Source organism: Myiozetetes cayanensis, unplaced genomic scaffold (genome assembly GCF_022539395.1).
Source record: "Myiozetetes cayanensis isolate MyiCay16 unplaced genomic scaffold, myiCay2020 scf7, whole genome shotgun sequence".
NCBI lineage: Eukaryota > Metazoa > Chordata > Aves > Passeriformes > Tyrannidae > Myiozetetes > Myiozetetes cayanensis.
In genome coordinates, this window is record NW_026087964.1 from 2744740 (window position 1) to 2771560 (window position 26821).

The 26821-nt window shown below is 50.1% G+C and overlaps 2 protein-coding genes across 2 annotated transcripts in view; both read right to left on the minus strand.

The window, feature by feature from the left end:
* Positions 1–26821, minus strand: part of PTCD3 (pentatricopeptide repeat domain 3) — an 822782-nt gene that overhangs the window by 148933 nt on the left and 647028 nt on the right. The window lies entirely within an intron of this gene.
* On the minus strand, positions 1973–25843 carry ATOH8 (atonal bHLH transcription factor 8). The gene is given in 6 exon segments (XM_050338103.1): positions 1973–2344; positions 10954–11145; positions 25068–25521; positions 25523–25615; positions 25669–25786; positions 25789–25843. Coding segments are annotated over 6 exon segments (918 nt in total). The 3' UTR covers positions 1973–2338.

The window sequence follows — 26821 nt, forward strand, 5'->3', positions numbered from 1 at the left end:
TGAATCTGGGAATTTGTGAATGAGCAACTTGATACCAAGGGTTAATGTTTCCTAATCGGGGGGGACAAAGAATACTGCATGACCTAAAGCCCCAATCGCAACCTGATGATGCTGCCCAGCTTGTGATTACGTATTTGCAGCAAACTCCTTATCTGTAACAGTCATAGAAAGGGAAAAAAAGGGCATATCAGCAGTACTGTATCGCTGACTCTCCTTGCAGACCTTGCCTTACTGATAATTATTAACTCTCTCAAACTGAGAGCCACTGCAGCATTCACAACTAAAATATGACGGTGTTTCTCAAATTAAAAATGCTTGGTGAATGTTTCACTCTGCTCAAAGAAAGAAATGCCCACGGGGTTTCCTTAGCCTACGGATACCAGGACAAGTTGAGGTTGTTCCCACTGATCTTGCTCAAAACCCAGATGGGAGAAAGATGGGAGAATGCAGCATAGCCCACAGAAAACCTGCAGTTCCTTTTTTTTAGGCCATCTTGTGAGGTTGTTTCTTCTTCTACTGCCTTCCAATCCTCTTCCTCTGCTTTCTCTGTCTGGGCCACACACACGAGGTCCAGTTTCTTGCTGGTTCTTGGAAACACTTGCCCTTTAAACCCAACACTTTGACATGGGTGAAACAGCCCTGGAGCGTTTCCTGTGGTCCGTGAACTCAACCTCTCTCCCCATTATAAGCTAAAAAGCTGCCTTTAATGTATATTATGAAAGGCATGGTTAAAAACGGTGCTTTAATAAAGAAATACAAATGACAATCTAAAAATGTCTTTTATTGGGCTGCTAATAATGACCAGCGGTGAGAGTGGAGGGGTAAGCAGTATAATAAGCTCCTGGGAGGAGCCAGGGGACTTGGCAGTGAGCAGCCTGGCACACCAGACCCAGATCCTGCTCCAGTGAGCTCAGGTTTTGCATAGCAGCTCCCCAGCTCGGTGCTCACCTGCCAGTTGCTCAGCTTGGGAAACAAACAGGCAAGCACTGAGGAGTTCAAGTTTTGTATATTCATGTCAGTCAAACAGAGACTGTTCCCTCCCCTGCCCAATGATTCTTGCCCACCCCAGCCCCTTGCCCGCCCCAGTGCCGGATGATGCCCGGCCAGATCCACACTGGAGTAAGTCAGACACCCAGGAACCTGATTCATGCTGATGTAGCCAGGATGTGAATCTGGCCTTACAAATAACATTTCCTCTTCAGTGGGAAACAAAACACGATAATCTTCTTGGTTTGGAAACCCTTATTTTTTTCCCTTGAACACGGAGCTCTGTCCCCCCATCATTAGCAGATGTCTTGCATACGAACTGCATTACCTATAAAAGTCTGCTTACTCCAAGCAAATGTTTCTCCATCTTTTCTTTTTTTCTTTTTACTTCAATTTGAAGTGAAAGGTACAGTATAGGATTCAAATGCTTTTGCATTACACGGGTTTCTGATCACTTGAAAAACCCCCACAGAAAAAAAACGACTTCACAAACCTGAAACGCTGTCTGAATCGTTTCGCTGCATTTCGTTCTGCCTAGCTGAACTTTATGATTTTTTTTCGCTTTGCTTTACATGGCACTTTTGCTTGTTTTATTCCTTTATTAAAAAAAAAAAAAAATTCATAGCTCCTGTTTCAGCTCTCACTTCGTGTCAGTATTTCTACCCTGTGGATGTGTCGCACAGGCAGGAACGTCAGGAAATTGCCCAAAAGGCAGAACTACAGAGTAGCTCAAAGGAAGAAGCAAACCTGAACGCCGAAGCACGGCTTGGTGTTGTCCCAGCTCTTGCCCACACCAAAATGCTGGCTCCAGGGCTGCAGGCAGGGAAGTGCAGGCAGAAGAAACAAGAGGCAACTCATAGAAGGGTTCAGAAATTGGGCTTTGTCACCGACAGCTGGCTGGCCTGCTCGCCACGATCTGAATGGCACCTCTGACTTTTCTTTGGCTCAAAGATTTAACGTTAAGGCAAAAATCAGACACAGTGCAGAAGCTCCATCAAATCTTTGGCACAACAGCAACAACAACAACAACAACAACAACAAATTACTGTACACATGAGCTGAGAGGGTAACATTTCCCAGTTAAGCAAAGGGAAAAGTGCTAAATAAATTGCACGTACTAAAGGTGGCTGGCTTAAGAACAATAAGAAGCATCCCTGTCCTTTGTTTTTTCTTTTCTTCTCCTTTTTTCCTTTCTGTTCCAGAGATTAAGAGAGTTCCTTGGCCAATCGTCATCTCCAAAAGGGGTTTCTGCAAAAAAGCTGCTTGCAGTCTTCATCTGGATCGTGCAACCTCTGCCAAGACCAGATGTAACTCTGGCTGGAAGCTCTTCTGAATCCTCTCTTCCTGGTTATTACTCCTGGAAAGAGAAAGATGCACCATCAGAACAGGGAACACACGGTCTCCTGTCGGCTCCTTGCATGGACAACTGTCGCTGACGCACACCGTGGCATCCTCGGGGACTGCTGGCCATGGATCTGTGATTTTTAAGAGCTGGGCTCACAGAGGAACCATCTGTAGGTGCCACAATGGTGGCCAGAGACTGCATAAAGGAGAGGGACCGGCAGACAGAGGGGATGTGGAAGGTTTGGGGAGGAAAACAACATGGTAATTAGGTGTTGGCTCCAACTAAAAAAAACAAATTAGAAGTGAGGCAAATATTTGCTTTTGAAAAGGCCTGCAGCCTTCTGGTCTATTTTGAGTTTCAGAAGCTGATCTCAGAAAGCAACAAAGCTGGGTTTGTGCAGGAAATGGGCTTTATTTCTGTATTTTACCTGTTGTATATACTTTTCAGTGTACATGGCTGCTCTGCCTGTGGGACTGCAACCTGTCCCAACGAGCCTGTGCATCCCCTGCGAGTCACAGCCATGGCAGATGGGCAATTGCACTAGGCTACAGGATATTATGGCCAGGTCCATTGGAAAACACTCAACTCTAAACCACAGCAGCTTCAGACAAGGAAAACTCCATCTAAACCCCCTTTCACATTAAAATAAGCACCGTGAATATCCCACAAACAATTGTTAGCATAGTTCAAAACAGAGGGAAATCCTCAGGGCCTGAGGATTGCATGAGATCACATCTCTGTTGTCCAAACTGCCTTCATCGTGTGGGTTCCCAAATCCTCCTTTAAGTAATTTAGGAATTAGAAACTTGGAAATGAGATCCCATTTACCAAGTGCAACCACTGTTTCTTGCTTTTTGCCAATGCATTTGAGAGCACTTCCTTTGGACATGGTCACCAGTTCCCTGGACAGATCAGCCATCTTTCTGACAGCCTTAAAAGGTTAAACTCCTTAAAGCTTGGCCCGGAAAACATTTTTTTTTTTTCCTCAATCTGTTTTGTTTCTGTACTGCCTCTCCTTTTCCATCACTAGATATTGTAACATTAAGGTACAAAATATTAGTAGCGTACTGGTATTTGATTTATTTTAGGACTATCATTAGGGCAGATTATCATTCTGCTGGACCTCAGAACTCCTGGAGTTGGGGTCAGCACACCTGGATAGGGTGGAGGAGGCTCTGCTGGAGGACTGGATGGAGCTGCATCCCAGCACATCCCAGCAATAACACAGTCCTTGGATAAAGTCACTCCATCAGTCCTAGCCCACAGCAGTTGCTCTCCCAAATAAGCAGTCACAAGCTTTTCACATCTGGCATGTGCCAAATCTGAAAATAGAGCTTGTGATTCCAATTATGATCAGCAAGGAGGTGTCTCTGCAGACTGGATGATCCTACCTAGTGCTGCTCAGAGCAGAAGACACAGAAACTATTGCCCTAATTCAAGGCCTTAATTGGTGTTTGGGATTTTGAATAAATGAGGTTTAGGTGGGAGGATGACAAACAGCCTTGTGTATTGCAAATGTTTCTGCTGGGAACCTCCTAAAATTATTTTGAACAATAAATAATATATATTAATAACATGTCATAGAAAAGTCAGTTGTTTAATTTATCCTGCATGGAAAGAAAATGTAAAAGAAGAAAAAGGAGAGAAGCAATGACCACTCTCAATAATATTAAAAGACAGTAGAGAGACCAATCCCCCCTGTTCCTGCCTAGAACAGCAGTCTTAGCAAGCAAAACCTTTTCCACTGCAGGAACAAAGTACCCAGCAGTAGCAGCCTCTTGTCCTAAGCCAAAGTCACAGGCCTCTGGTGCCCTTTAAAGCTGAACAAACATGACCTGGCATTGCAGTTAAAACCTCCTGCATTTGTTTGGAGAGACCCTACCCTCCTGGTCATGGTGCTGATCAAAAGCACTGATGGGTTTTGGGAAGCAGGATGGTTTTAGGAAGAGAAGTCTCAGTGGCAGCTCTCCTCTGTGAGGTTTCTGGGGGGGGAAAAGGGAATATGCACAAACCAGCCAAGGGCAGGTAAGGGCTGTCCTGTTGTACCTTTGAGGCGAAGGAAATGGGAAGGGGAATAGAGAGATGCCTCTGCAACGTGATGGAGATGCTCAGCACACCTCACTCGCTTGTCCCCAGGCACTGCCCCGTGCTGGCCATGGGTTATGTTTGGTGGGAACAGGCTCCGTTCTTTCCCCCTCCACCCTTTCCCACTCCAGTCAGGAGCTCTGAAGACAGATTTATTAGCCTGGGTCTGCTTTAAACTAATAATATCAGAACTCCCATGGCTCTTGAATTTGACAACTGGCCCAATGACCTTGGTGAGTTTGCAGCATCCCAGAGCATTTCAATCTCTATAAATCAAAGCAGTCCTGGAATTGAGTCAGCCTTTGTTCCAGAGTTTCTCCTGCCTCCTCCACTCACATTTGCCTTTTGCTGTAGTTACCCAGTATCTGTGGGGTGGATCTTACCCTATTCTTGGTAACACCCTTGCTATGAAGAGAAGGGACCCTATGCTGGGACTCTGCTCCCACCATGGGAGCAAATCCCTGGCTCCAGTCTTTGTGTGCTGTGACACGGCTGCTCCAATATCCCTCAGAGCAAAGGGGCTCTTGGGGTGCTGTCATGCAACAGCAAAGTCCCACATCACATCCTTTAGCAAGGAAAAGCTTTCAGCCCTGCTCTTGGGGTACTGATGCTCAATCCCCCCAAGGGTATGCAGTGCCTTTGGGGATGCACACAGCTGCTGCTGCCTCCCTGTCCATCCTTGGCTGAACTTATCATGAGCCTTAACACCCGTGCCCCACCTGCAATGGATATTTTTGAGTTGCAGGGACATACAAAATCCAACCAACAAGCAAATGAATCTCACTACCCCCTCACTGCCTTGTTTTTAAGGAGATCCCTGGGGGTGTAATCCTCCAGCCAGCACGGGGCAGGGGTAACTCATGAGCGGGCAGATCCAGGACCTCCCCGTGCCCCCAGGGATGCTGCCATCCCGCTGTCCCGCGGCAGATGGACAGACGGCTCGGGGCGGGTGGCTGCTCTCCTGTGGTCCAGCTCCTCCCCGGAGCCCGCGGAGCTGGCGGCCGCGGGGAAGCAGACTGGCTGGCTGCCCGCTCTCGCCGGCAAGTCCTAGCAGGGAAATGAAGCTATTTTTAAAGAGGAACCTCTGCTAAGTCAAACTGCAGGGAAAGGGAGGTCGAACCTCATTAGGAGACCCCCCCCTCCCCGGTCCGCACACAGGACGGGGAGCCGCGAGGAAGAAATGCCACGCAGATCATCAAGGTTTTACTGTGCTGGCTCTGAATGGTCCTGATAATCAATATCAGATGATCAATAACAGCAAGCCCCGGCAGCCAGGATCATCCAGGGGGTGGGAGCTGTGGCTTTATCTCGGGGCTCTGTCTAAATAAATCACGACTCATGGTACAGTGTTATCGAAAAAATATGCTCCAAGAAAATGGTTTCGGTGCCATACAAATCAAGCCTGACACTACCATTTCTCTTTTATCGTATAAACCCTTTACTTGTTCACTCCTGCAAGTAAATACGCCTGCAGAACGCCCTCCTGTCAATGTTTTTCAGTGAAAATAAGTGTTACCTACGGCGGGAACTCTGCTTTTATGAAAGTAGCAATAAGGAGGCATCAAGGCATGGCACAACACCACAATAACTATTTTATATAATGCAATAATTGCATACATAATGTCAGCCCTTTTAGTGCAGTAGATTGCAACAAACAAGAGAGGCTTTCCATTCCGTATATGATTCTAAATTATTTCAGTTATCTCGGAAAAAATAATATATATATATCCATATGCATGTGTGTGTATATATATATCTATCTATAAAGCGTATTTTTAATTTTTAATTCCTTGCGTCTGTGCTCATCCACACACACAGGCACAAAAACAAGAAACTAAATTCCAGCCGAAAACTTTTATTGAGCTCCAACTGCTCGCCTGTTATTCATAACCCAGTTTCCTCTCTCACAAAGAGACCTTTCGCATGGTTTTGTTTTTGTTTTTTTTTTTTAATGTGTGTGTGTGTTTCTTTTTTTTTTTTTTTTTTTTTCCTTCTGCCTCGCTAACAGCTGCTCGCAGTGTTGTATCCTGAGTGATGATGAGGTTCTGAAAGTGTTTTTTTGGAACAGATGGCCAGGAGAGAGCTGGGGAATGTGCCAGCAGCGAGCTGGGGAATGCGCCAAGTCCTGCAGTGACTGAGTACTCCGGGTTCCAGCTCGCGTGCCTTTCCCCTGCCCTCTGCCCCAAGTGGCGCCAGCAGGACTTCCCAGCTCGCGCTCCGAACATCTGGAGTCTGCGACTGCCAGAAGAGCCGGGACGGGGGGGAGGATGAAGAGAAAAAAAGAAAAAGAGAAAAAAAAAAAAAAATCCCTCACCCATCCCTCCCTGCTCCGGCTGAGCTCCCGTGGCCGCGGCGATGTTGCTGCCTAGCACGGGGGCTAATCAAGAGCAAAGAGGGGAGGGGAAGGGGGAGAAAATGAACCTTGTGATGGGGGTTTCAGTGCTGGGTGTGCTGCACAGGGTGTTTATCGGCGGCCGGATCCTGCCCTGGGTGGACGGAAGGGCTGTGTCTGTGCTGCCTGCTGGGGGAGTAAGGTCTGCCCCACAGCCTTGGGGCCGGATCCTGGGGGTCTGGGGGACTGCAGTGCACAGCTCTGCACCCCCACAAACCCCAGCCTCCAGGGAGAGCCCCTGGCCGTGCACCCTACAGCCCTAACCCGGCCCTGAGCTGCAACACCACCTTCCTGCAGGGGGAAGAGACTGTACAAGCAGCAAGCTGGGCCCCAAACACCACAGAATCCATGTGGGGTTTTCAAACGACCTTGGGACCTGTGCACAGACCACGTATGTCGGGGATAAAGACATGTGGACTCCCCTTTCTGATCCGAACCCCTTCACTGCTGCATCCACAGCGCTGCTGGAGGATGCTCCTGGATGGAGCTGAAGGCAGATCCCCCTCTTTTCCCGGACCACCAGTGTGGCCCCAGCAGGACTTGGGGCTCTGCTGAGGGTGTTGCAACCCAAAACTCCAATGTGGTGTGACTTGGGTGCATGGCGAAGGGCAAGGCTTACTCCAGATCACTCTAAAAATGAGCAATAGGCAGCTTTAAAAAATGAAAACTATTATCAGAATTCACCCTCCCCGGCAGCTTCTTTTTTTTTTTTTTTTTTTTTAAGAAAAAGGCATTTGAAGCCTCCTTTGTTGCTTATAAATGAGATCTCCCATCACCGAACACCCTCAGTCAAGTCTAAATTGCAACAACTAAAATCATCTTATAACTGTAGTTAGGACTAAAAAGGAGATTTTTTTTTTTTTCTTGTCAAGTTTGAGAGGCTAAAGCCAACTTTTCTAATTAAAAAAATGGAGTAGAAAGGAGGGTGGGGGGGAGAAAATTACTCAGTAAATTTCCTATTGCAACAGCAAAGTCTGAACAACAACCTAACGTTAGGGACACCAGCTAATTCGCCCTCAGAAACAAAGCAAGAGGCAACGTACAATCCAGCAAATGCAACATCTGGAGTCCCTGCCTGCCAAAACAAACTCCAACCAGCTACTTTTTCTGTGTGAAAAGCTCACGGTGCCACAGCACATCGCAACCAGAGAGCTGAGAGAGTAAGTGAGAGAGGCAGAGACACGATAAAATGGAGATGACAGGAGATAAGGGTCTTGTGGACCCAGCGGCAGAGCTCAAGGAGCAGAGGTCTGGGCTCAGGCTTGCTATAATTTTTTAAAAGAGAGAGTATAAAAGGAAACTTAAAAAAACCCAGCAACAACAACAAAATAACAACCGCCCCAAAGTCGATAATTCAGAGGAACTGCTCAGTGAGCAGTGGTTTCAGAGACCTGATTAAAAACACACAGAGCTTACAAAAACGTGCCGATTTCAACATTAATGAGGGCGTGGTGTTTTTGGGCCAAGCCATTGTATCCTCATCCAGCCGCCTGCACGAGACCCCCCAGGAGAGACATCCCTTCACACCACCTGACATCCAGAGCCTGGATCGTCCCTGCACAGCCATCCCGGATCTGTAATTTCCCTCTGACAACAGTCCCTTCCTCCCTTATGCTCATGATGCCATCAATTTGCTTGGCTCAAAGAGAAAGGGAGACAGCAAGATGAGTCCTCCCAACCCGGGCTTTGCATTCCCACTCCTATCTATTGGGAATTACCAGAGTTACTTAGTGGTACCTGCTGGTTTTTGCTTCATCATCACCTGAATGAGCTCTTGCCATCAACTGAGCAAACACTGCTGGAAATAAAATTAGCCAAATCCTCCCAAGAGAACCTACACCCTCTGGGGCTGCCCTCAACTTGGACTTTCCAAAACAGCAGAAACGCATTTGCTAGAATTTTCATCAAGAAAAGCAAGGCAGAGCTGGGATTAAGACCCTGCCTCAGGTACAAAGCCTGGCTTTCTTTTCAGAGAGGGCTTTTGGAGGAGGGTTAGGGTGTGTGGCCTTCAAGGACGTGGAGAAAAGGCAGATTTTCTCCTGCTGACACTGTTTTCTGTGGGCTGGCAGTGGCTTGTTGGGAGGTGGGATGTGCCGATGCCGTGTGAGAGTTTCATTGTTCACACGCTCTCGATGGGCTCAGGGCTTTTCTCCATGCATCCGCTCTAGAGAGAACTTTGGAGAACAAACACCATAAATAGAAGACCTTTAATTCCTAATTTATTTTTTTAATTAAGGGTGGGCCCAGCCCTAAGCCTCAGATGTGAACACTCTGGGATTTGGAGCTGTTTAAAATCTGGCTCTGTGTTTTCTGTCTCTAAGCTTGCATTGGTTTACATAAGCCAAGACAATGTGTCTCAGCCCATCGGGCACCCAAAGCCTGAATACCAGCCCAGAACTGTGCTGAAGCTCATCATGAAGGATGCTCATCCTCTTCTTTCCCCCCATTTTGACTTTGGGATGAGACCCAAAACCTAACTATAATGGCCAGTCTTCGCAAGCGAAGATCCGGGGAAGGTCTTTCCACCTTCCAGCCTGCGCATTGGATTTTTTAGGTGAGACACAGTGTGCGCGGAACTGAGCCCACCCTTTAATCCTAAGGTTCATCTGCCGGGGCCAAGCGAGCTTGGACGGTGGCAGCGAGGTCCTCAGGACGTAGGTGGGTTGCCTTTAAGGGCTAACGAGCCCCACCTGCCCGGGAGTGGCCCTGACCGGGAATCGAACCCGGGTCTCCACGGTGATAGCGCGGCGCCTTTACCCCTAGACCACCAGGGGCTCCCAAAACCTAACTAGCAATCTGCTAAAGCCTCAAAAAGGATGCTCATTCCCTTTCTCTCTCCCATCTTGACTTGGAGAGGTGACTCAAACCCCAACTAGCAATTTGCACAAGCCTCAAAAACGATCCTTTTGTTCTCCCCCATCTCAGCTTGGCTGGAGACCTAAGAACCAACTCGCACCTTGCCCTGGGATTGGTGGCATCACATCAGTGTTCCTGGGACACCACTGCCTGTGGCACTACAGACCCCACAATGAAACCTCAACTTTGGGCTGTGCCCAGGAGCTCCCCCGACATCTCCCAGCTCCAGGCAGGGCTGTGGGTGAGTGGTGCCGTGTCTCTGCCTGGCACTGCTGCTCCGGGGGCATAAATACAGCCCGTGACAGTGAAAGGAAGCGACAAGGGAGTGTGCTATTGTGTTTATTTATAAACTGAATTGCTGCAGGATGATTTGTTGGGCTAAAGAGGAGGAAAAGTGAGGAAACCTGCCCGAATCACAGGCAGATCTTAACGACACCAGGGAAGGAGCCTGCTCCCTGGCTTAGCTGCCCATTCATCCATTAAAATCCTGCTGATTTATTATCCCGCCTGACAAGCAAGCCCAGAAAGCAGGGGGAAGTTCAATTCAAGTTTACAAAACTCTTTTTGTCATAAAAGCCTGAACAAAGACATCAATCACTCCTTTAATTCACCCATGTCACTCTCTGAGAGGAAAACTGGCAGAACGCTCCGCTTCCTCCTCCCGCCGCTTGACGATGATTTCACCTAATTGGTTCAGTGTTAAGTAACCTAAAGGAATGCAAGGCGTAATTAGATTTAACGTTGTTTCCTCAAGATACCCACATGTCCTTCAGGTCATACATCTTACTAATGTGTTTATACATACAATGTCTCCATTAGCTACCTTTTTTTTGTTGTCGGGCGATTTTTCTCAGAGATAAGTGTGAGATTAAACAAAACAGAAAACACAGGCGGGCGACCGTGTTTTATGGGCTCCAAAAGGCGACTCAAGGTTGGTTTGGTTTAACAAGGAACAGTCCCAAGATGACTCTTAATAGGATCACGCTCGTGTTGAAACACACGATGGGCGACTAACGAGGGGAAGAGCCCGGCGCGGAGGACAGGGAGGAGAAAAAAGCTTTTGATTAGGAAGGAATGTGGTTATTACAAGATCAGACAGATGGAGGAGAAAATGCGAGAGAGAAAGGCAAGGGATAAAAAAAAAAAAAAATATCAGGAAAATTTCACGAGGTTGGGAAAGGAAGGATTTTTAAATTTTTTTTATTATTTTTTTATTTTTGGGGTTCTTTTTACCTTTTTGTAACTTTTACCGTTATTTAGGGGGCGATGGGGGGAGGCTGTAACATACCTTCCTTTTTTTAGATCTTCCTTCTGCTTGTAAGGTCCTAGTGCACTGCTCCACGCATTCAGAGAAGCTCATGTTACTGTGGTCAGCGCTGTAATCCAGGTCTGCTAGTCTGGCCAGGGAAAGGATATAGTTACAGGCTATTCTCAAGATGGCCAGTTTGGACAACTTTTGACCATAAGAATAGCAGGGAACCTAGAAAGGGTAACAGGGAAAAAGAAATAATTAAAAATTAGGCCACATAAACAAAATATCTTGCTTGAAGCATGGCAAAACAACTGTAAGTTATTTTCTTAGCAGTTTTTAACATAAATAGAAACTCTGGTGATAAAAATGCCATATGGTCCCAACAGGTTTTTAAGAAGAACTCCCCCGCTGATCTCCATGGGGATGAAAGCAGCACGAAGCCTCTTGATTTCAGCGGGGCAGTTCTGCTTAAAATGTGATGGCAGGATACGGCCTGGGATGTCTGCCTGCTGTTCAGTTCTTGGAGGCCCTGTTTCTCTCAGAAACCTGCAGCCCCCATGCCACCCAGTAACTCGCCTTGAGTAACTCACTCCCCACAAGTAGCTCCCATGTCACCACAGGTCTTGCAGAATAAGGCAATAAGGAAGTATGAGCAACTGTATTACACCCTGGCGTTCTTTGTGCTCAAACAGCATTGATTATGACTTCCAGCCCATGCCAAAACATGATGTTGTTGAGGAGCAAGACCTGGAGGCAGTGACTCCTACCTGCTTAAACACCCCATCACGGTACCTAACCCCACAAAAGAGACCAAAGCAGAGCCTGCTTCAGGGCCCTTGATGTATCTCATGCAACTTTTTCCTTCACCTTTAAAGATTTCTAGTGTAATGTGAAACATTCAAACAATTCAAACTAAAAAGTACGTGTCTAAAAAACCAATCAGTGTACGGTTCCTGCTGCAGAAGGGTGGACTGCTTTTCCACCGCGATCCAGCAAAACACTACATCTACACTCAGTTTTGGGCACGCAACTTTAACAAGCCCAGCTTAAATCATTTAGGTTCGATCTTCTGAGTGCGATAGACCCCATTTTCTAGTTTGCAAAATTGCTAAAAGTCATTCAGGCCTTTGTGCACAGGAGTTTATTGCCTACAGGAAACTGGAGCCGGGCGTTTATCTGAAATCCATCCTGGCCCCTCAGGTTGTCTGACCGCCCAGCAGTGTAAGTTTTCATACTACATCAATCATGGGAATGCCTCAATGCCCACCAACCACCTGCCTCCGTACCAGCCTCCATCCTCCTCATCCCTCTGGAGTGTCACACCCAGGGTTGGAGATTTTTTTAATGATTGTTGCCATGCTCATGCCTCAGCCTCTCTTTTCTCCACAGGAGCACAAGGACAGGATCATTCCTGGAGTGACGTCCCTGACTTTACACTAAGTAGGATGGGTTCATCCCTTCCACAGACCCCACAGTGACCATACACAGATTCCAAAGGAGGAGCAGAACAGCTCAGGCTCCAACTACTGTCACCTCCACGACCTCATCTAGATGTGCCATCCCTGTATTTAGTAGCCCATGAGAGATCTTTTCTGTCCATTCATTTGGCCTGGTAAGCTGAACTCCTGTAAATTTTGAGCACCTACAAACAACATCCTTTTGCAAAGTTTTCTCCCCGGTCTATATGAATTTTTTCTCCTTTTGCTTGTTTTGAACTTGGCTCCTACTTGTCTTCCCTTGAGGTTCCCTAGTTCCTGTATTAGAAGAGAGGACAACAGATTTTTATTCATGTCCTCTGTGACACATGTTTTCAGTCCTCCATCATCTCTTCATCCTCTTTTCCAGAAGGAAAAGATCAATCCTTCTTAGCAGACAGTTGTATGGAAGCCATCCTATATCTTTGATGATCCTTGCTGCTCTTCCCTGAACTTTTCGTAGTCCCTTTGGAGCTGAGAGGATCAGAGCAACACAAAGTATTCATGTTGTGGGTGCATCTATTTAACAGATGCTTATGTTAAATATTCCTTTAAATGTTCTGTTAAATATTCGTTTTCTACCAACTCCTGACTTGATTTGTGAGTGCTACCAGACACTGACTTGAGACTTCCATTGAATCATCTACAGAAACCCTGAGGTCTCCCTTCTCTGAGATAATGGTCAGGTCAGGGTCTATCACTTCACATGTGGACTCTGGTATGGTTTTTCCTGTATGCATCACTTCACTTTATCTGCATTGTATTTATTTCATGTACTGTATTATTATCCAATCAGAGTCATAAGGTTCAGTAGAGCTCACAGAGTCACAATTTCAGGTGGTGGGACCTTTCAGGTCTCCAGCCCAACCCTACCCTCTGTTCGAAGCAGAGTTAAGCACAGAGTCAGGTCCTGGTTTGTCTACTTCGTGACATCCCTCCCTGCAGGAACTGGCCCTTTTCCCCCACCCACCACTCCCTGCCTGTACATTGATCACTAATCCACACTCCTGTCCAAGCTGCTCAGCTTCTTCAAATGTTCCTAGGGAACACCTCTGCCCCAGTACTTAGGGAAATCCAAACCAACTGGCCAGATCATCCTTATCCATGGGCACATGAATTTTAGTGCCATTGACCCTGTGGGCCATTTGTCTTGCAGGATACACAGAATCATTTAGGTTGGAAAAAGACCTCTAAGAACATCGAGTCCAACCATTAACCCAGCATGGCCAAGCCCAGCACTAAACTTTGTCCCTAAGCACATTTACGTGTTTTCTGAACACTTCCAGGGATGGTGACTCCACCACTTCCCTGGGCAGCCTGTTCCAATGCTTGAATACCCTTTCAGCAAAGAAATTTTTCTAATATCCAATCTAAACCTCCCCTGGACCAATTTGAGGCCATTTCCTCTTGTCCTATCACTTGTTACTGGGGGGAAGAGAATCACCTCCACCTGGCTACAACCTTCTTTCAGGTTGTTGTAGAGGTCTCCCCTGAGCCACCTGCTGTCAAGGCTAAACATCCCCCGCTCCCTCAGCTACCTCTCATCAGACTTGTGCTCCAGACCCTTCCCCAGATCTCTTGCCCTTCTCTGAACATGCTCCAACACCTCGATGTCTTGTAGTGCGGTGCCCAAAACTGAACACAGCACACGAGTTGTGATACAGCTGAGGTGCCCATTAGCACTCAGCCTATCCAGAAATGAGCCAACAAGCTTCAAAGGGCCTTTTTTTTTCATACACACCATCTACTACACATAGCCTGGAATCACAGAATAGCTTGGCTTGGGAGGGACTTTTCAAGGTCACCTAGTCCAAACTCCCCCCTGCAATGAGCAGGGACATTGCAGAGAATCTGTTTATCCTCTGGGAATACCCTGTGTCACTGCTGCATTGACCTCAGCTGCACAGAGCAGAGACTTCTCTGCTGGGTAACTGTTGGGGTAATGCCTCTTCTGCTGGAATCAGCACCGTGTGTGCCATGGGATTCGAGATACCCCCTGTAAGCTCCTCCGCAAAACTGCCAGTCAAGGAAAAGGCAAGGCTTAAGTGTTGTTCCCATTGCTCCAGAGGGAATCAGAGGGGTAGCTGGAAACGGCTGGAGCCTGGTGGCACAAAGATCCCCTTTTTGTTCAACAAAACCTCTCTCTAAATCTGTGCCTTCACTTTTTTGCCAGCATTATGCACCCACCAGTGGTACTTGCCTTCAGACCATAGTACCTGGTCCCCAGATGCAATGAGCTGAGTTATTTCGAAAGCAAGAGCTTTGAGCAGCAGAAACATCCAAGTCTTTCGACACCAGTGTAACATGAACAGCAGAGAGCCCAGATCAAACAGCATCAGGGAAGAACAAAGCAAGATGGAAACTAAAATGGAAGGATTCAGTGCAATATGGGAGTAATTTCAGAATTAGAGCAAGAAGAAAGTTAAATCGAGTGGAAGTAAAATAGAACCACGAAATCCTTGAGGCTGATGCACAGACGCTGTCCTGTTACAACACAAGAAGGCAGACTAATGTCTTTTTTCCTCATCTGTTTTGCTCTTTCTTTTGTGTTTGGTGTTTTTTTTTTTTTAAAAAAACAAAATAAAAACCAATTTTTTTTTTTTTTTTTTTTTTTGTAGAATATGTTTGCTACAAATGGCAAGGAAAATCTCAGTGCTAACACAGCTGACAAAACCCTCAACTGGGATTACACAACATTTTTCCCACACCACTGCAAGCAGAGTCCAAGCTGGAGCTGCCCCACGTGTCCATGGGAAGAGGTTCACCTTGAGCAGCCCAGATACTGCTGTGATGGGTGCGGGGCACCAACATTAAAAGATAAGAGGTTTTTTGCCATGGTAACAGTGTTAAAAAAACTGTTTCATAGGAACCCTCCCTGTCTTGGCTCTGTTCCTGCCATTTAAATGTTTCCTTTTGAATTAAACATGGGAAATTAAGAGAGGAATGAGCCACTTAGTTCAGATCCAGAGTCAAAGCTTCCCCAAGTGTGTGTGTGTGTGTGTGACTTTGGCATTATCTCTTCTTTAACATAAAGTCAGCAGGAAGGAGGGGACAGCTTTGCGCAGACTGGAGAAAAGGTTGTTGATGACACACCTGGGTGCCAAGAAATCTTCAAAATCCAACTTGAAACAGAGAGAGTGTCTTAGAAATGGGAAAATGCCTGATGCTGGTGTGGCCTTGCAGCTGTAACCCTCCCAGGTTCCATGGAGCCTCCACTACACAGGTCTTGGGCAGGTGGTAACACAAGCAGGTATCTGTCACACTCCTGGCAAGCACCAACCCCTTTCTTTCTGTCACCTTCTTGTTCCTCGTGCCTGAATTGAACAGATTTTGGAGCTTTGGTGGGACAGCTGCAAAGATGGGAGCTGAGCAGGTCCGTTCAGAGTCAGGGGGAAACAGGGTAGAGCTCAAGTTCCTGTGCAGTTTATGAAAATATTTCCCTTATCTGACCTCACTGATCTCTCCCAAGCAGCAGCACAGCTCACCCTCTAGCCTGCAATATTTGCAGTGATTAAAAGGAATTAGGAAGGAACTGCAACTGAAATTTCACACTGATTCGAAGGAATGCAGCTGTCTTCTAGAAAGGCTAGAAAGGATGCTGGCACCATCCTCGGCTTTGGGAGATCAGCACGGAGTGGGCTGGGACCAGCAGGAACCACAGCTTCAGTCAGAGGATGTTTGTAAGTTGTGTCTGCAAAGGACTCAGACAGACTCAAACAGAGTCTCCTGGGTCTTATCAGTGACCCCCAGGCTGGCAGGAGTTGAAGCAAGGCAAGAGGAACACTCCTGAGACATATTCCTGTGCAGAAGAGCCCTTCTTTGGCAGGAAGGTAGAACGGGATGTGACCTAACAGGTCTTTCCAATCTTTGACGTCTGAGATTGAGAGGCAGTGCCCTTGGAAAACCAAGGATGCTCCCTTTGAAGTCCGTGGGAAGTCTGCCGTGCACTTGACTGGAGCAGTGCTCGGCCTGCAGCCAGCCCTCTCCAGGGAGGCAGGGATGTGCTGCAGCTCCCCAAAGGGTCGCTGTCATCCACTGAGGACATGGGCTGGGAGCTGATTCTGACCCAGGGCACAGCAGAGGAGACTGTAGGATGAGGCTGGGGAACAACCGGAGAAATAGATGGGTGAGAGGGTACCCCTGCAACACGAAGGGACAGGGTATGTTCACCGGGATGGGTCTGTGGAGAACAGCCAGAAGCATGCCATGGACTTTAGGAGCATTAATCAAGTTCACATCACTGAGCCTTCTGCCAGGCAGCTCTGTCCTTATCAATACAATACGATTTCTGTAAGCACCCTCTGGACCTGTACAGATAACACCTGTAAAAACCAGTCTGCTTTTACACTGCATAAAAACACTGGAATAACGAAGAGTGCTGGGGGTCCAGACCTCTCTGGTATTGTGCTTGAATAGTGGTTTAGCAGCACAGACATGCACAGATCCCCTCCACATGAAGGTCATGCAGGGCAGAATTGGGCCCCTGGGCACAGCAGGGAAGACAGGGTGGCCCCAGAGCTTGTGATGGCCAAGCTGCCCTGACAGCTAGTTCCTTAACATGCCATAAGAAGCCGCTGAATCTACCTGTCTGCTAACTTATCTGGTTTATTTTTATGCTGGGAGTTAAAACACATCAGGTCCCCCTCCCTCCCCTCCCCCAGGAGAGCATTTGGCTGCCTCTCCCCTGCATCCGAACAGGCAGCCCAGCAGCGCTGTCTCATTGTTTGTGCTGCGCCTCCTGCCAAAAATATTTCCAGAAGGTTCATACAAATGTCCAGTACTTAATAGTTCTGGCTTTCGTACGCCCCTCTTTCCACCCCGGGGTGAGTCAGATGTTTCCCGAGGTTAAAACACCTTGGGGGAATGGTGGCAGGTTCAGGCAGCAGGACTGCCAGTGTTCCTTGCTTGTCGGTCCTGAGCAGGGGGGAAGCCTCTCTTTCATGATCCTGAAGTATCTCCAGGGCTGGTGTCTGCAGAGCTACTGTGGACGTGTGGGTGCCTCCTCCCTGCAAGTGTCCAAGCCCAGGTTGGATCGGACTTTGAGGAACCTGGCCTAGTGGAAGGTGTTCCTGCCCATGGCAGGGGGCTGGAACGAGATGATCTTTAAGGTCCCTTCCAACCCAAACCATTCTACTTCTATGAGTAAGAGCTTTAAGAAGCTGAAGGCCTTGCCCAGAAGATCATTGGCTGTTTTCAAGATGTGTTACATTGTGGAGTGTGTTTGGGAAGGGTCTGGAGCCACCCTTTTTCCTTCCACCCAATTTTGTGGTAAAGTGAACACATATGGGTCCTCCTGCTTCTCACAGGACTAGTTGTTTGATGGTCTGGTTTGTGTGTTCAGATTCACCAGCAAGGAACCTGGTCCTACCAGACCCCTTCAGACCTGGTTCCCAAACACCCCTCATTCTGCCCACAGCACAGCAGCAACCAGATTCCACCAGTGGCCCCTCCATGCTACTGGTGTTCTATTATCCCTTGTTCTATGGCAACAGGGTCTACCATACAGTCTGTCCCTATCTTTCTCATAGTCCCTCTTTAAGGGCAAGAGGTGGGAGGGGATGAAAAAGCCTCCCAGAACCTTCTCTTCTCCAGGGCAACTCCAACTTTCTCAGCCACCCCTCTGATCATCTTTGTGACCTCCTCTGGACTCTCTCCAACAGGTCCACGTCTTTCCTGTGCTGAGGGTCCTTGAGCTGGAAGCAGCACAGCAGATGGGGCCTCACCAAGGCAAAGTAAAAGGGAAGAATCACCTCCCTTGACCATCCGTGGGTGTCACGGTGTCAGATGCTCCACAGAGCTCTATTCCAGTCAGTGATGGGCAGCTATTCCACACCATGGGTGTGGGAGGCTTTTGTTTCTCTGCCACCAGACTGCAGCGGTGGGGAAGGGGCAGCCCCGTGCTAGCAAAGCTATCACAACAGAAAGGAAGCCCCATCCCTGCCTCACCACAGGGAGCAAAGTGCCCAGTCAGGGCCCAAACCCAGATGAAAAATGCCAAGGAGAACAAAAGCAGCATCACTCAGGCAGGAGCACTAGTACTGAACGAGGTGGCTTCGCCTCTTGGGTGGGTGCACACTGCCAAATAACCCAGCTCCCGGTTCCCTCCCAGCTCCTGGCTCCCCCATCGCTCACATTGCAAAAGCATGAGTTCACTCCTTGGAGCGAATGAATTGGCTTCCTCCAAACAAAACCTAGGTGTGGTGCTGGGTGAGTTCACCCCGGGAATCTCTTCCAAATGGCAGTCTGGTTATTGCTGCCCCAGGCCTGGCCCGCTCTGTTTTGGACAGTCCTCCTGCATTATCCCCCTTTTGCAACCCCAAAGCCTCCTGCACATCCTCAGGGCATGCAACAGATGCTCTCAGTATGAAAAATATCAAAATGCTGGGCTGCAGCAAAGCTCTTACCTTACTGCAGGCTCTTTGAACCACTGCCCAAAATAGTAACTACGAAGAGGACTACTGGGTATCACAGGAGAAATCCTAGGACCACAAGGCACAGAAAATCTCCTCTGAAAAGGGGCTACCCTCAAGCACCATAGTGGGGAAACATTTTTTTGGGTGACAGTTTTGTAATGGCCATCTCCATCATTAAGGTCCAGTGAATCCAACACCCCTGGTAAACAGGAGACCAAGTTCTACCACAGATAATGGCATTACCACAGCCTCAGCTTGGCCTTGGTGACTCTTCAGTCACCACCCACTGTTGGACACCATGGCATTTTCCACTCCTTTGCTATTGCTGCTTAGACCCAGGAGCTGCCACAAGCAGCTGCAAGGAGCATAACCCTCCCTCTGCTTGCATTCCTGAGCAGGGGACAGTGCAAACCGGGACGAGAATGGGATATATTGCTTTGGGAATGCACACAGCAGGGACCAAGAAAGATTCACGCTGGGAACAAAGAGCCTGGGGAGCTCTGCTGCACGGTATTGTAAAGTGTCCCACCTCCCCACCGTAGTTTGGAGAGGAATTTGAGAGTGGATTAAGGCAGGGAGCAGAGGCTGGATTCAAAGCCTGACAGAGAAAAGCAGACTCTTTCCTCCAATTTCAGTGGGAGCCATAAGAAAACATAAAGGTTAACTTAGGGTGGCTGCAGCAGGCAGAGCAAATACCTCCTGACAGGAGCGGGATTTGTAGCAAAAGATAAAATCAGCTAGACAGCAGCCAAGGGAGCAGACAAGCCCTGCTCTTGGTGACACACAGGCATTGTTTTCAAGATTTTTGTCCTTTTGTCTGGTTTCTCCCTTGTTTTCTGTCCTCTTTTGTCGCTTCAGGCCAGTATTTTGTCATCTTCTCTAGCTGTTAAACCACAGTGCCTCCCCACTCTGCCCCAACTGGGCTCTAAATATCCGTCAGCGTCACTTGGGACTGGCTGTAACCACCGAGGTGCTCCAGTTAACACTGTGCTGTTCAGTGACAACACGCAGAGGTGGCGTTGTACACTATGTCTGGAAGATGCTCCAGCTCTCCTGAAGGCCAGCAGCACCTCTCCAACCATCTCTTCCCGCCCAGCTGTCACCCCCAGAGAGCTCAATGGGTGGTTTGTCTTCAGGAGCTGGGTTTTAAGGCATCTTCGGGTTTCCTGCCTGTGGGATCACAGAGGGATGAATCACTGGAAATAGGGCTGGGAGATGTCAGCAGGTGACGGAGGAAAGCTCTCAGCCTCCTCACCACACAGAAAGGACACGCCAGAGACACTGGCAGTGTCACATGCAGTGTCCCGCCTGCAGAGGTGACAAACCACAGCTGCCTTTGGCATGACACATAAAGAGGGTGAGCACGTAATGCCACATCCCCGGAACAGCCTCAGCCTCCTCTGCCTTGTGGCTAAGGACTGCTCAAGCCATGGGTCCTGCCTCCATTTAGTGCCTGGTTTGTCCTTCAAACCCCTGCAGACAGCTTGCCCACATGCCACCCCACAGCCATGTAACCTCCTCCTGTGTGGCCTTGAGGCTGCCGCTCCTGATATCCCACCACACTCCCAACAGGAGCAAGCAGGGGCTTTTCTGCACTGATTTAGCAACAAGCCACAGCGGCCACGTGCATGTCGGCAGCAAAAAGTGAAAGGATGCTAGTGGGGAGAAAAAGCCTCCATTCCAGCAGCTAAAAAGCCCTATAAAACTCTAAAGTATCTCCAGAGCCCACAAGAGTGCAGAGAGTGAGGCTGTCATCTGCTGAGGCAGAGAGTGTCCTGGTAATGCAGTGGTGAAAAGATTTAGAAAAATGCCAATATACTTCAAGGGAAAATAAATGTCTGTGGACACATTTGCTCCCAGCGCAGACTCCAGCTCGCTGTGGCTCAGTGCATCGCCTCCTCGAGCTGGAGCTGGACAGCAGTGCTCCAGAGAGAAACCAGATGTGCAAGCCCAGGCAGGCTCCAGATCAGGAAGGCTGCTGTGGTTGTCTCTGTCCATCGACGGAGAGTTTGCTGCCACCTTAGGGTCTGTCAGCACAGCTGAGGAGCTCGATCCCAGCTCCTGTGAGTGTAACATACTGGTGGGAGCTGGTCTGCTTGGCTGCCCATGCAGCCTCATGGTGAAGCACCATCTCCCTCTGGCCAGGTCCCCCAGGAGCAAACCTGGTGGCTAAACCCATGCTGTAATAAACATCGAGATAGTCCAGTTTCATATTTGGGATTTGCTGGAGTATGAGACTCTTGCTGCCAATAGGAAATTGCAGACAATAAAAAAAAAAGGAGCCAATGTTGCCTGGAGTGGAGAGCAGTTGCTCTGAAGATATGCAATGTTGTTGTCACATCTTGTCTCCTCCAAATGGTTGCACTGCTTCACAAATCGGAACATCCACCAGCACAAAGACTGGTAGGAGTCTTCACATGGAGAAGGAGATGAGCTCAGGTTCTTGTGAACTCGGCACTGTGTCTCATCAGAAGTCCTTGGGTTCATTGACCACCCACAATGGCGGGGAAAGGGAGAGAAAAATGATGGAAGTGACAATCCATTATGTCACTTATGGAAGGTCCTGCAGCAGCAGTGCAAGAATCCACTGACCAGCACCTGCCAGGGCATTCAAGGGCAGACCAGTGCTCCAGAGAGGAGCTGCCCAGTCACGGGGAAGAAGCAGCACCCAGGAGGGACACCAGAAAGGCAGCAGCAGAAGGGCAGCCAAGTATAGCAGAAATATCTTCACCATCTCAAAGTGTTTCAGAGCAGGTCAGTGTTTTCCAGGGGGAACTACACTGTGGGCCTCAGGAATCCTCTGTCAGTGGAAGGATCATCACTTGGACAAATGATGTTTGGGGGACTGAGGGTGGGAAAACCTTTTCCAGACTGAGTAGCTGAAGATCACAAGTGCCAAGACCAGGGAGAAGGAGTCTGTATCTCAGTAGCATCTGCTCTTCAGCCCCACTTCAGTGCTATGGCCCTATGGTGAGGGCAGCAGCTCAATAGAGAGGGAGAGAGAACCTTGTTCCTGGTGGCTGCAACACCAAGGGGTGAACACAATGGCAGTGACACGTCTCACAGCAGCAGGCAGCTTCCCAGAGCCTACCTCCCACCTCTGAGGGGGCCCTGCCCTCAGAGGCAAGCTGGGGACAGCTAAGTGCTCAGGGACATGGCTGGATTAGCCTCTCCTTGTGTGAAACAACTGCGTTTGGCTCTTCCTCCACCAAGAACTGGAAGAAAAAAAACAAAAAACAAAAAACAAAAAACCCACACCCCTTCCTGCCATCTGGAGAGTTAGTCGACACAAGCCAAAACATGTGTGCCATATGTACACAGCTGTGGAGCGCAGGGACGCCGCTGTCAGCCCATCTGCCCGGCATGCTGAGTGCCAGTCGCCTGCCCTGGGGTGGGCTGCTGAGACAGCGAGAGTGTCCTGTGCAGAGGCATGACTTCCCCTTCCTCCTCCTCCTCACCAGGCATGGACAGGCTCCCTGCAGCTTGGCTGTGGTGGGTCTGATCCTACAAGCAAATGGGGTTTTATCTCACGCATGCCAGTGAGGATGGGTATCTCCAGCCCCGTACATCCAAACGCGACAGGGAAAGGGATGACACCTGCGTGGGTGTTGGGTACCAGTGGCTGAACAAGGCTCCTGCTTCCAGCAGCTCCACATCCAGCACCTGAGCCCTTCCCAGAGGAGAGTGGGGCCGGGGCTGGCTGTGTGCAAGCACGGCACTCTCCCCTGCTCCTTGCCCGCCTATCTGCGGGGAGGTATCAGTTTCAGTGCCTCAGGAAAGGCCTCCCAGCTGCTTAAGAGCCTGATATGTGATGACAAGGAGGGGACGGAGGACTAACCAAGGAACAAGAAGCAAACCGAGGCCTGTGGAGGACAGCACACAGGGATTGCTTCAGGCATGTGAAAAGACAGCGCTGACCTGAGGCAAGAGAAAGCCTCCCTATGGCATGTGTGCCTCTGCCAGCGCATCTCCCTGCCCCTGCTTCCCGACCCGCTGACCAGGGTGTGACAGAGAGCAACGTACTGTCCTCTGATCCGAACCGCTCCTCAAAAGCCTCCCCTCCGACCCCGGCGTGAATGACTTGAGTGACAAGGCAGCGCTGCGCGTATGTGCAATGAAGCTGACTGTCACCTGATGTCACGCACGGCACCAGGCACGCCGCTGGCAGCCCCACAAGAAATGAATACAAATGTCATCCAATGATGGTCGGGACAGCCAGCCCACCCCTCAGCAAACTGCTAGTAAGGCCTCGCAGCAAACATTTCCCAGAGAATGATTTCTTTCTCTCTGCAGAGTGAATACAGCTCTGCCAGTATGTTCCCGTGCTGACCCTAGAGACCGGCTTTCATGGGAAGAGAGGACAGCAACTTGTTCTCCAGGCTCTTTGGACTCCCAGCTGAGTCCACAGCTGAAATGATTTATGGAGACAGGGCCAAGGCCAGGAATCTGAGGCTTTTCAAGAGTTGCCCATTTCCCAAAAGAGTGCGGCTTTAATTTGTTGCCTGCCTTGACTCCTGCTTGAGGCTCAGCCTAGAACAAGATTGCCAGTGATTTGGGAAATCAGTGCTACTTCCCCTTGTGGTTTTGGTGGTGTAGATGTCTATCCATGGAGAATTAGACTGACACTTCCAAGTGTGTTACACACGGTCACCAAACAACCGAAATATGGAAGCAGCTTATAGAAATAAAGTATATCAAGTCTGGAGTCTGCATGTACAAGGGGAAGCCTCTCAGCACTGGGGGACAGCGTCCAGCACACACTGGATTACTGGGATTTATAACGGGAGCTGTCAGATCCCACCACTGCACGGTAATCAAAAATGTTTTAGTTTAGATGCTCATCGGCGATTCCCTCCTGACATACAGCCTGAGCTCAGGGCTGGAAGTCTGTTCACAGAAGTAGATGACGGGGAAGGATTAAATCTTGGGGTACAGCTACTCAGCACACAGCAGTCACTGAGAAGGGCTGCAGGCAGCATGATGGAGTTAGGAACAAGCAGAGCTCCTCTAATCAAGAAAGAGCATTGAGTCCTAAAGCGAGCACACTTGCGGAATGACTTGGATTAGTCATGTTTGAAAGATGGTAGTGAAAAGCCTGGGTGCATGAGCCCCGCTGCGAGCAGAGCACACTGCTCCCACCAGGATGGAGGGACCATCCTGGGAGAGGCAGTGCTCAGCATCTCTCATGACCAGACTCATCTGCAGCTCTCAGCCCTCCAAGCCCTGTGCATCTCCTCCTTCCCACACACCTGGAATAGTCCCATCAGCATTGACCAGAAAGGCAGAAAAGCCAAAACAGCTGGGCTTGCAGAGTGTGACAGCACATCTTTGTCTATCAGTGAGCTGTTACACAGTGCCTACACACAGTGAGGGCTGAGTACTGGGACCAGGGCACTAATTTATCCTTGTACAGAAGATGCAAGAACCTTGCGAATTCTCTGGATCTCTCCTCATCTCAGGAAGGTGATAGAAGGATTTAGTCCAAAACATCATTTACCCTTCAAAAGCTCCACCCTGACAGTGAGAACCCGTCCATTATCCTTCACAGACGACCATGAGGATTTTCAAGTCCTCTCACCAAGCAAACGCGGCACTGCACACGCTTCGAACACACTACAATAAAACTCACGGGAAACTGACTGACAGAGGACCACAACTCGACTTGCCCTGTCAACAGACAGGGCACACGGAAAGTTTCAGAGGTTGCTGCAGGAACCCCAAGCGCCCTGAGGGGTCAGGCACCCTGCATCGAAGTCAGCAAGAATATGGTGCTGCCCAAATTCCCAGTGATCCCTCTGGGGCAGCTCACTGCAGCCAGACGCTAGCAAGTACACGTGCTCTTGGTACACGAGCATCACCCCAGCTCGCAGCTTGGCCAAGTACCTCTCTCCACACTCTGGTCTCACTTGGAGGGATTTCTCGGGTTTGTGTTATTTCTTTCACCTCCGCATCATTCCCTCTTTGGGGAAAAAAAAAAAAAAAAGTAGTCCAAAACTTTCTAACTGCAAGCAAATTAAAAGCCCTTATTTATTTACCTTGAGCGTTAGCACAGTTCTAGGGTTGGTACTTCCAGGCATTTTGAACCGACTTCCCCTCCTGTCAGGCGGCTCCTGCCCTTCACCTCCCCCGGCCCCCGGCAGCGCGGGCGCTCCCCCGCGCCCTGCGCACCCACCGAGCCCCCCGACCCGCGGCGCGCGGCGGGGGTGGGGGCTGGCGAGGCGATGCCCGGAGCCCCCCTGGCAGTGCGGGCGGCGGCAGGTACCTGCTTCCGCAGCGCCTCGAAGGCGGCGCTGATGGTGTGGACGCGGGTCCTCTCCCGGGCGTTGGCCAGCAGCCGCCGCGTCTGCTGCAGCGCTTTGATCTCCGGCGAGACGCCGGACGCCTCGCCCGGCCGCGGGCGCGGGGAAGCGGCGGGCGGCGGCGGCGGGGCGGCGGGGAAGGCGCTGCTGTTGGCGGCGGCGGTGCCGGCGGGGCCGAGCGCGGCGCTGCGCGGCTCCCAGGCGGGCTGCGGGGCGGCGGCGGCCGCGGGGGGCGGCGCGGGGGGTGCGCGGAGCGCCGTCCGCCTCCCGCTCAGCACTTTGAGCTCCACGCGGAAACTTTTGCAGCCGCCGTGCTTGCGCCGCAGCCGCCGCAGCCCCCCGAGCTCGGCGGGGCAGAGGCGCGGCCAGGGCTCGCCCTCGGCCAGCGGCGCGCTCCGCATGGCGCGGGGCGCTGCTCGGCTCAGCCGCGGCCGCTCCGCCGCTGCGCTGCTCCCGGTGCTGCTGCTGCCGCTGCTGCCGCCGCCCCGCTGCCGCCCATCGGAGCCCGCCCGGCCGCGGCGGGCAGCGCAGCCCCGGCGGGACGGCTCCCTCCGTCCGCCCTCTCCGAGCGAACGTGAGCCCGCCCGCAGCTCCCCGCAGCTCCCCGCAGCCTTGCCTCCCGCCGCCGGCAGCCGGCCGCCGCGCAGATGAGCGGCTTTAAAGAAACAGGAAGGCTGGCCTCTTTTTTTTTTTTTTTTTTCTTCCCAAAACAGCTGTGCTGCCAATCTCCTTTGTTCATCCCCCCACCCCCCTTCCCTTCCCTCCCACCCCACTCCCACTTTCTTCTTTAATCTCGCTCTTCCATGCGATGGAAGAGAAATCCTGCCCCCCGGAGACTCGCCGCGACCCACCGTGTGCGCTTCCCCCCCACACAGCCCCCCCAGCCTCCCGCCTGGCTTCCCCGGGGAAATCTGTGATTTGCTTTGGTTTCCAACCCACTTCATCCCGCTTCTCCTCTCCTATCACTGCTTTCCCGCATCAAGACCCTCATCTGCAAGGCGGGGGGTGCCTGACTTCACGTTGCCTTCCTAAATGCTCCCGGGAGCACGGCGGGCACCCCTGCGGGATGGGGAACTGGGGGAGCTGCAGCACCTCGCAGACGTCCGTCCCATCGCTCCTGGAAACCTTCGGTTGCTGCTCTGCTACCGAATCGGATCCACTTGGAAGAATTATTCCGCAGCGAAACGGGCTGCCCTGTTTTTCTCGGGGATAACAAGGGAGCCCGCACGCGTGGGTACTTGCCTTCTGCTGGCACCCTGAAACCCCTTAACTCCCCTTACCCCAGCCATGCTGTGGGGAGCAGAGCCAGGGGTCTGGGCAGGGTGGACAGGCAGGGTGGGAGGGAGGGAGGGATGGAGAGGTGCAGTTCACAGTCAGAGCTGTGGCACAGCTGGGAATAGAATGCATTTCTAAGGATTGTAGGAAAATTCAGGATAGAAGGGACCTCAGGAGACCCTCTGTCATTTTTAAAAGTATCTCTGTTATTTAGGTGTCTGACTTCTGCTTTCAAGTCACCTTAACCCTTAGACAACATTAAGTCATACTGAGAATCACTGGGATGTAAGCTGTGAGATGCCTGAATTCACAGCAGAGAATGGGCATATTGGTTCCTAACCCTCCTCCTTCTCCCAGGGCATGTCAGCCTAGCAGCCATCAGCACCACATGGGGTGAGCAGAGGGAGCTTCTGTTGACCTAGCTGAGGTCCACGATGCGAGA